Source organism: Pinus tabuliformis, chromosome X (genome assembly GCF_031772625.1).
Source record: "Pinus tabuliformis cultivar Carrire ecotype Pingquan chromosome X, CPIR1, whole genome shotgun sequence".
Taxonomy (NCBI): Eukaryota; Viridiplantae; Streptophyta; class Pinopsida; order Pinales; family Pinaceae; genus Pinus; species Pinus tabuliformis.
Window position 1 is genome coordinate 639225799 of NC_142308.1, and position 11320 is coordinate 639237118.

At 34.0% G+C, this 11320-nt stretch overlaps 1 protein-coding gene across 1 annotated transcript; it reads left to right on the forward strand.

Annotated features, from left to right (window-relative positions):
• The first annotated feature begins 1823 nt into the window (after positions 1–1823).
• On the forward strand, positions 1824–3663 carry LOC149141611 (GDSL esterase/lipase At1g71250-like). The gene is made up of 5 exons (XM_089449608.1): positions 1824–2109; positions 2218–2336; positions 2436–2672; positions 2767–3025; positions 3121–3663. Exons 1-5 carry the CDS (start codon positions 1857–1859, stop codon positions 3207–3209), a joined length of 957 nt encoding a protein of 318 aa, XP_089305734.1. The 5' UTR covers positions 1824–1856; the 3' UTR covers positions 3210–3663.
• Positions 3664–11320: the final 7657 nt, after the last annotated feature.

Genomic DNA, 11320 nt, shown 5'->3' on the forward strand with positions numbered 1-11320 from the left:
ACTTTTTCATCTAGTTCTTTAATTATGTCTTTCATTTTAAGATTCTCTAAAGTATTAACATCTCCTTGATGGGATGGTTGGTTAGTATCTTGGTTTTGTTTTTCTATAACGTGCAATCTAGTCTCCATTGCATCCATTTTATTCGCTAGTAGTTCTATTTTATTTTCTATTTGTTTTTGGATCGTGTCTTCAAGAGATGCAAATTTATTTTCCAACATGGCTTCTAACTCTTTTTGTAGCTTGGCTTCTCTTTCTTCTCTAAGGTTCTCTAAAGACACTATACACTCATAAAGGCCTTGTAGAGTAACTTTGTTAGGTCTGCCCTTGCTAATCTTTGGTAACTGTGGTGAAATATTCATACTTGAAATTATATGAGCAAATATGTATTAGAAAAAGAAAATGATAAGGAATGTGTGCACCTGATATCAACAAACCTCACTGCAGATCACTTGTGCCCACCGCAGCCCACAGACCGAAGAATACATGCGAAGAATATATAGAGTACGTTTTTAATTCTTTCACCAAGCCTCAGAACTCTTTCACCGAAGAATATATGTGAAGAATTTATTAAATAATTAATTAATTAGTTAACTAATTAATAATAATTAATTTATTGATAATTAATAAATTAATAATAATAATAATTAACTAATTATTAATATTTTATTAATATAAATATTGTTAATATTATTAATATGATTTTTGTTAATATATGAAGGACAACATGTGGGATGCTAAGGAGTTGGAGGGCAAACAGAAGCTAAGGCCCTATAAGGAGGTGATCAACCTCACCCTTGATAACCAGAATTATCTCTCTATGTTGACTAGCACTAAGAAAAAAATGAACATACCTAGGATTAGAACTAACTCTCATGAGCTCTAGAGTGAGATCGGGTCCACTCCCAAGCCTCCCTCGGATGATAGAATTTGTTAGATTTGTGATAAGTAGAAGGTGGGAGATGAAAATCACTTCTTTTTACACTGCCGACTCTTGTCCACATCCATTCCCTACCATCAGTCACGCCTCCAATCTTCTTGACTTATTAAGCTAGCCCAACTATAGCCATCTTGGAACTCTTCTTTCCCTCCTCACAAAAACAAGATTTTGAAGAATGTCAATTAGACTCTATTTTCTTAAGGTGTGATAAACCACATTGGTCTTAGTAGAAGTTAATCATTATCATCATCATCATCAATAATATTGTTAATATTAATAATATTCATTAATTAATTAATTAATTAATTCATAATTAATAAATAAATATTAATAATATTTAATTAATTATTATTAAAACTAAAAAGCTCACTGTTATTAACTATGTTATAAAATTATTGTTATTATTTGTTTAATTAAAAAATTATTATTATTATTAAATTATTTAGTTATTATTTTAAATAAATTATAATATAATGTATTAATTATGGTTATTGTGTTCACAAAGATTATTATGATTATGATTATTGGATATTGATTATATTAATCTGGGTCATTGTACTCACTGCAAAAATGAACTAAAACATATATATATATATATGAAGAAAAAAACTAAATATTTAGAAAGGCCCTCCTCATAAAATATGTGAAGTGAAGTTGACACTGATATATTTTAATGTGGAGCAGGCAGCCATCCACGACCACGAATATCCGCGGTATTTGCGATTTGCTGTCACCTTATCCGCCGCTCATTCTTTTTCCAAATACGTGTTCTGAACGCAACATGGGAACGACAATGTCATGGCTTCCAGAAAGCCTGCCTCCTCATCCCCGTGTATCATATCTTTATAAATGCATTTCTTTTCACTTATCTGCATCCATCCACACCTCCCTTACTTCCCTGCACTCATATTCCTTTATCATGGAGTTCTTTCCAATATTTATTGCCTGCTCCAGCGCAACCCTTCTATTGTTTTTATCTTTTCCTTCCGCTACTGCCATTCACTATAACGTCCCGGCCATGTTCATTTTTGGGGATTCTCTAGCAGACGCTGGTACCAACAATTTCATTGCCAACACAACCTCCAAAGCTAATTTTCAGCCTTACGGGGAGACCTTCTTCCATCAGCCGACTGGTCGTTTCACTAATGGCCGAACTGCATTTGATTTTATCGGTATTTTTGTCTCTTACTTATATACCTAATTATCTCAATTAGTGATATTTATATGGTTGATTCTATCATTAGATGATTAATATACCTCTGATATAAATGTATGCACAGCTAGTAAGTTAGGGTTGCCGTTCCCACCTCCATATCTGAGGCCAAGATCTGATTTCTCTCACGGTATCAATTTCGCATCTGGAGGAAGCGGATTACTAGATTCTACCGGGAATTACTTGGTGAGTGCCAAAATAGATACATGTTCATTCTAATTGATACACATGAATTTACATGTTGAAAATAAGCAATTAAACGTTGGTGGTGTTTTCGCAATGCAGAATATCATCCCTTTAAGTCTCCAGATACGCCAATTCGCCAATTATTCTTCGCGTCTAGGGAAAAAACTTGGAGGAGCTTCTTATGCAAAAGAATATCTATCCCAGTCCTTGTATACCATTACCAGTGGTGGCAATGATATTGGCCTCAACTATTTAGCGAATACAACCTTCCAAAATTCTACAAGTGCCCAGGATTTCGTTAAGCTGTTGCTTAGTAAATATAACGAACACTTGTTGGTACGTATGAAGCTCTCATGATTTTGTATTTCCCCGGTTTATTGGCTTATTGTTCCATTACGTTAAATTTGGGGTTACCTCGTGGATGTTGCAGAAGCTATACAGTGAGGGGGCAAGAAACTTCATTGTAATAAACAGCCCTGTTCTGGGATGTACTCCAAATTCAAGGCTCGCTGGAGTGAAGGCATATAATGGTGAATGTGTGGAAACTGCAAATCAGCTGGCAGTGGCATTTAATGATGGTCTCAGGCTGCTCGTAAATCAGCTGAACAAAAAATTAGACGGCGCAACGATCCTGCTAGTTAGCGCATATGATTTCGTATTAAACTTAATTCAACACGGCGAATCCCACGGTAAAATAAAGTAATATTTCAATAGCAAGTACAAATTTCAAAAACATTATAGGCGTGGATTGGCTTGTGAATTGACTAAATGCAATGGGTTGCAGGTTTTAAAAACACGACGTCTGCGTGCTGTGGAGCGGGGCCTTTTAACACGGCTGTCTTGTGGGTTGTAGATTCCAAAGAAGGAGCGTGAAGAATACAAAGCTTTTCTTTGCAAACGTCCAGAGAAATACGTGTTTTGAGATGGAACCCATCCCACTCAGAAAGTGTACCGGATGGTTTCTCGCAATATTTGGAATGGAAATACATCCTTCATTACACCTTTCAATCTCAAAAAGCTGCTGCACAAACATTGAAGTGGAGATCATTATTTTCGTTGACTCTGTAATTGGGTAATGGTCAAGGCTGAAGCATCTCAGATTGGTCACCCTTATCAACTATCGTTCGTATGTCGTGGTAGTCCAGTTGACCGGTGGGCAAACATAATTGTTTACTTCATTGTTTTTTAGAGGTCCAGTTGACCGGTGGGAAAACATAATTGTTTGCCCTTTTTTTTCATCACTCGACGGCCATAGCTGAAACCATGATTGTGTGCAGACTTTGAGTCTTGATTGATTAATTATGAAACGCAAAAACAAATGATTTTTTTTGGGCTGTTATCTTGACGATCAATCTTATCCGAACAAGTGAAAGCGTAAGAGATATTAACATTGAGCATCAAACAGGTGAATTTTGCAAAATCCAACGTAGAAGTTCAAAATTCAGAATGAACCTTCCAGTTGTATATTTTTGTATTGAATATAATATAATTATTAAATAATTTCTTTTATTATGTAAATTTATATTGTAGATACATTGCGGTAAAAATAAATAAACATCAAAATACATCATTTAAGCCATACATATATATATTAATTATTATTTTTTATTAAAAATTAATATTTAAACTATATATTTAAAAAATTAATTATCTTAATTATATAATTTAAATTATTTAAATTAAATTAAATAGTTAAAAATATTTATAAAAGTTGAAATATTTGTTTCATGATATATCTCACTTTCCAAAATCTAAAAATCATTTTTTCTAACACGAAAAAAAGCTATATATTTATATTGCATAAATCAGCAAAATGACTTTCCATATACTGTTGTGCGGATTTCTCCACAACTAGAAGTTTGGCAGAATTGTATGATAGAAGTCCTGTGTATTATACAAAATATTTTGATGGATATAGAAAGCATATGATCATCAGATATATGACACACAAAAAATTTCCATCACAACAGAGAAATTTATGTTCATACCTTCGCTGTGTATTGTGCTGATGTATAGATTCAGCATAAGAAAAACAAACCATAAAAAACCATTGATAAAGAGTTATATGCCAGGAAAACAAGAGTCCTGGATCTGAAAGCAGTGGTTTGCCATTTTAATTTGCATTTTCCACGTCTGGAGAAAAGTTAGGCCCTTTTTGGATAATGCATCAACTTAAATCTAAAAATCATTAAAATAACATAATAATTAAAATATTTCATATTTGCAAAACATATAAACCATACCACAATAAAAAAAAATATAAAATCTAACATGGCCATCGTTCGTATGTCGGCGTAGTCCGCGTCCCAGTGGTCAATTACATATCATGATATCCCTGTTTTACTAAATTGCAAACAACTGAAATGTTTTAATTACCAAACGAGATGTATATTAACTCTCGATCTTGAGAAGTGTTTTACCATATTGCAAACAACTGAAATATTTTAATCACCAAAAGAGATGTATCTTAATTCTGGATTTTAAAAAAGATCATACAAAAATTTTTTTTTCAATAAACAAAACGGTTTTATGGATAGATTATATAAAATAATTTTTTTTTCATAAACAAAGACAATTTTATATATTAATTTGATACTTAAAATTTTAAAAAATAATTTATTATCCTTATTATAATATATATCATGAGTTAAATCTATGACTAGTATTCAAAAGCAAAGAAATTATAGAGATCGGTAAACAATATATATGAAATTATACATCTCTGTAAACAAAATATATATATATAACAAAATAAATTAAACACAAAACTTACCAAGTGATTTACCATTAGTTAGATCCGACATCCAACATTTGTATCTCACGAGTCATATTTAGATTCGTATATCCCTTTGTCTAGTATTGAATACATTACCGAACGAATTTCAAACATAATCAATGTGAAAAATGAATAGATATTATTTGAACGATGCGAATGTTAATCTGTTGTGATTTTGTTTGTACTCTGTCTAACATTAAAGCTTTAACCTTGGGACTCGCATATTGTAGTGGATTAATAATTAAATGCCATATGGTCTGCCCATGGCACATGAATGAATTGATTTCTTATGGCGGGGTAACATTATTGCCTGGTTACAATCATTTCTTATGACGGAGTAACGTTATAGTCTGGTTACGTTGTAAGGTGTTTTCTTTTGAAAACAATTCTCCTAATTGTTACTGCATCCTTGTTTGCGTAATTGGATTGAATGTTAAATAATTAAAATGTTTTAAATTATTAGATCTATTGTCTGTTTTTTTGCTAACTATCTAACTAACTCACAAAACCCTAACTAATGTATCCTCCACCTAACTAACTCACAAAACCCTAACTAATGTATCCTCCACCTAACTATGAAATATAATAGGGCCTCTCATATATCTCTGTCAGTGAAGGAAGAACTATTTTTGCCGCTACATCAAATTCTGTGTGTGAGGTAGCGGGGAGGTTTACCCAGGCTTGGGGGCATAGACTTACGTTTATTCAGAGTATCATTCTGAATAGCCGTATGATGTAAGGGTGTTTTTAAAATTTTTGGGACTGCGATTGAATCTAGATGTAGCGGTGTTTTTTTCACTTTTGGAACTTGGATTGAATCTACCGGTTTCAATAAGCATATCTACCTCCGGCAATAAAGCTTTGCTAATACATATTGCTTTGCTGTTAGTCAAGACTTTGTATTCAAATTGATTTGCAGTTAGTTAATGGCCATTTAATATTGTTGACCTTCTATCAGTCAGAATTAGTAGGTCACCTCCTACAAGATTCTTTTCCAGAAGCAAAGACCGAGACTCGGATCAAGGTAGGTAAATCGGGAATATTTGTTGCGGGTGAGAAGAGTTTCCAGTAATTTCAATTCTTTTCACTTAGCAAAGACTCTTGAAATGGTAATTTCAAGTGCTGCTTACTGTTTCCAGAAAACCAGCCACACTTCCCCTCACCGCTTTTCAAGAGACGGTGGTATTTCTCAAATGGCACCCATAACACCCAGCAGCGACTTTACTTATTTTTCCTTATCGGACGCCCCACATTTATTCCCGTTCTTTTAAGCCACCGCATTACCGTCTTTTTACCCTTTAATTGTTTTTGTATTCCCGAAGGAGGAAGATCACATCCACCGCTATGCCATTACTTCTAAACAACCTCATTAAAGAGCAGAATGGCCGAAAGTGAAAAGAACCTGACTCGAGCCGGCCGCAGCATTTATGAGCTATGGGTTTCCACACAACCCACTCAAGAAGCATAGCATAATGTAAGAAAGATGAGATTTCGTTCATTATTCAAAGAGTTGAAGCAGTTCATGGAGTGTTATGACCCCTATTGCACTATATATGTGAAGACACAGCAGTGTAGATGATATAGAGAGCAGAGGAGAGCACGCAGCAGCGTGAAGAAAAATGCTTCCAGAATAGTGAACCACACAGCAGTGCAAATTTGAATATAATTTGTTTTGTGATTGTTTGCTGTGAGAGAGGGTAGAAAACACAACAACATGAAATATTTGCAATTGTTCTGTTGAGAAAACAAAAGGCAATACGTTGCAGGGCGTATGTGCTAAATGAATGTAAGATACAGATTGGAGTGCCTCTGAAGAAGGCATGTTGGAGAATCCCTCTGTTAGAAGGATGATGCTATTTGTGTGGAACCGAAGCGTTCCTTGGTGAATCCCTCTGTCAAGAAGAAGATGTTTTTGAGCATAGTCATTGGTGAATCCCTCTGTTAAGAGGAAGATGCTCTTCAGCATAAATTGGTGAATCCCTCTGTTAAGAGGAAGATGTTTTGTAATAGCAATTGTGAAAATCCCTCTATGTGAGGAAGATGTTTTCGTAACAGTTAGTTTATTGTTAATGAGTACAAGTTTTTGTGAGTATTGTTGTTACACCGTAAGCAGAAAATAGTGTTGACGTCAAAACAGAGTGTTGCTCTTACACCGTAAGCAGAAAATAGTCTTGACGTCAAAAGAAAGTGTTGTTGGTACACAAGTTTCAGCATTGTTGAAACACCGTTGCTGAAACACTGCAAACAACAACTAACGAAACTGCGTTGCTGAAACACCAGTTTGAGCAAAGCGATTTTTTTCTATTTGCGTTGTGTTAAAACAAAGTATTGTTCTATTTTGTTCAGTTTTGTTTGGAATTATCAGAAATTCCCAACAAAGACGAGGATTGGGATAAATGTAGGTAAATCAGGAATCTTCGTTGCGGGTGAGAAGAGTTTCCTATAAATTCGATGTGAGAAATCATTGAGGTCCAGTTAATTTTTCATTATTGCAAGAAATTACGAAAGAAAGAAAGAAACCTATTCACTATAAAATCTACAGATCAATGTTAAGTAAGAAAATAGTTTGAGTGGATATATTACTCTAGTTAAATTCACACCATCTTTAAGCCCCTTCCAAATTTCATTGTTCTTGCAAGAGAAAAGAATCTACAATATTCTAATTGTTCAACGATTAAGAGGTTTTTCACCGTATTGAGGATGAAAAACGTCCCGGAATGCTAACCTACATCAGCACCCAAACCAGAAATTTAAGGGAAAAACCTACACATAGCACATAAATTAGATAAGTATTGATTTGGATAAGGTGTGGGAGTTTACTTGGAATTGTGGGTCTAGGCACCTCAATGAAACCATAGATACGGCAATAATGGGGGATGAAATCCACCTAAAAACTATATCCAAAATGGAAAAATTCTGATTGACCCTTTCTCTTTTCTTATTGGTGAAAACCTCTGCTACACCTTAGGCTATCAAACCGAGAATCGAACGAGGAATGGAGAATACTCCAGGAAGACCCTTCTATGACGATGAATCACTTAGAAATTAGCTAGGAAATATGTAGAGAGGGAAGAATTCCCTGAGAATGACTGTGCCACATGAAATTAAAAGACGCAAGGCGCATCTCAGTGTTTGGAGGTCGTTAATCCAAGATGTGAAGATGCTCATCAAAACCCAAAATAAATTTTCCATTTCACCTGTGACAGATAACAAAAGAGAAGAAAACATTGATTAGGGCTCATACAAGAGGCTCACTTAGGCTACAGACTGAAAAAAAAAAAAAATTAAAAAAAATTAATAAAAGGGTATAAGTCTCACCTGAAGAGGAAGAAAAAGAAAAAAGAAAAAAAATTAATAAAAGGGTATAAGTCTCACCTGAAGAGGAGGAACCCTTGCCGCTCAACAATCATGAACCCTACAAAATAAAAACAAAGAAAAAAATATATTCTAGAAATTCCTGTCCACCAAAGAAGGGGAATCTATAATAGCTCGAAGAATTCCTTTTGAACATTTTTCTTTTCTTATATGTGAAAATCGTAGCTACACATTAGGGAAAGAAAAAAGTATATTCTAGAAATCCTCGTCCACCAAAGAAGGGGAATTTATAACAGCTCGAAGAATTCCTTTCGAACATTTTTCTTTTCTTACATGTGAAAATCGTAGCTACACATTAGGGTATGAAACTGAGAACCAAACTTGGCGGAGGATTTCCTACCATGCCCGAAAAGCCTTTGATGTTTGCAAGCCTTCAACAAATGAAATTTCTTCAGAGACCTGCGATGGATTTATGGAAACTGAATAATATTGAACTGAATAGAATAAGAGTTGATTGAAACTGAGAACCAAACTCGGCGGAGGATTTCCTACAATGCCCAAAAACCCTTTGATGTCTGAAGGCCTTCAACAAATGGAATTTCTTTAGAGACCCATGAAAAATTTATGGAAACTGAATAATATTGAAACTAAATAAATTGGGAAACCGAATAAAATAGGAGCCAGTGGGGGCACAATGGTGAGATCAAACAATGGATAACATTTCAATCATCTAACAAACCAGACAATGGTGAGATGAAACGGTGGATAAAATTTCAATCATCTAACAACCCATCTCACAGTGAATAGAAAATCCACCAATTACCAAATGGGAGTTGTTCTCAGAGGGAAATTCCTTACCGTCTAATTAGCATTTGCACCAGATCTTGCAAAGGAAACGCGGTAAGGTATAAATTGATGAAATCTATTATCCATGTAGTGTGTGCATTACATCAATGACCTAAATATCAATATATCTATTCACTTTTTCTAAATGTTGTAAACAACCAGAATTATAGAAATATTTATAGGCATACTCCCCATACCTTAAGATTTTTGGTTGGAGCTTCAGCTTTGGAAGTCTGGAGATTTACCAAAGCTTCAACTCTTGCTTATTCTTGCTGATATCTGAAATTTACAAACAACTTGAATGCTCACAAATTTTGTTGTGAAAATTATAGATAACAAATGTTAGCAATCTATTAAAGAGGTATTTTATACTATTGTAAGGTAATTTTGATCACGATTTTGTCGCAAAATAAGCTAATAATATCTTGAATAAAGTGCCACAAATCTCTTTGGGGCTAGAACCATTTTTATGATGCTCATCCATAGGCGTATGGAACATGAAAAACTTTAGCGTTTAAGTCATTATTCTTTAGCAATGTATTCTCTATGTATGATAAGAAAACAATAAAACTTAAGGTGGTGACTTTATTATGAAGATGATAAATAATGTTACCCTTGTGGAAGTGTTGTAATATTATACATGCTAAAGTTTAATCTATGGAAACTTTTGTCAAAACCAAAATCATTAAGGAGGTTTAAAGGTTGGTTGTGTATGAGGTCAAAGTTATATGTAGTTAATTTAGAAAAATCTTTTTCAAAGATAAAGGTCTTAAATACATAACATTGTAGGCTGAAGCTCATTTCAACTTTAAAAACTCGAAATTGAAACGTGAAAAAAAAGGAGAAAACATAAAGGAAATTTCACAGAATTGTAATACAATCTTTTAAATGCATTAACACTAAGGTAATGATATGTTCTTTAAAAATGCAACCATGAAAATCGTTCTCTATTAACGCAAGCAAGAAATATTTAATTACCACTGCAAACTGCTTCAACATTTGTTGTGGTCTTTAACACTACATCTAACTCGCAAAGTTTATTTTCAAAAACACTTTTTTACATTCCTCGTCTAAGTAGAAAATTGTTTTTTGTTAACCAAACTACAGAGAGCAATCTGCATGTAGAGGTTATGTTCACAACAGGCAGACACTTGGTGAAGAAAAGGGACAAAAATATTATAGCTTTCGGGGTGGAAAGCTTTGTCATGTTAAGCAAGGTAGAAGTTGACTCAATTCAAGGTTTTAATCTCAAGCATGTCACATCCAAGGAGAGTGCCTTTGATAAGGTCCCTACAGAAGGGAAACCTCTGTGTCAAAAGACTGTAATTGCAGGAATTTCATTCGATAGCAAAGCCTAGTAACTGAAACAATTGGTTCAACACTTGGTCATTCTATGTTTCTTCAATAACATAAACATGGGAGCATGGCAGATGACTCACAATGCTCACACTTTTTTAGAACATTGGTTGAATGGGATTTGGCTTACTTATTTGTTTCATATTTCATTGTATATTTAGAAAATTAGAACATATATTATGGACTAAATAGAAAAATGCCCAGGGACAGACAATTCTTAGAAAATGGTTGTTGGCATTCTAATCCAAAGAATTGGAAAGAATCCCCAAACTCGTCAACTTTGAATGTTGCAAGCATGCCAAATTCATTATATGTCTTCAATGCTTCAGAAATGTCTCAAATATCGGCTCTAGATCTTCTTCTAGTTACTTATGGTGATTCAGTAGATTCTAATGAGGATAATGATGAAGGTCAATCAACTAAAACAGATGCTCTTTTTGGACTTCCTATTAGTGTGAGAACACGTGAAAATTGTCAGGAACTTTATGGCATTGAAGATGCCACTAGAAGTGATGTTTGTGTCCAACACCTGTCAGAAGGTCAAAAAATGTTGTCCACATTAACTGCAAAAATAAAGATAGAAGAAACTCACGATGATCCTATTCAACAAGAAATAAAGAAGAATATAGATATGGGGATTTGTTAAATATTTCAATGGGAAAGGACAAATATAACATGGAGGAAATGTCAA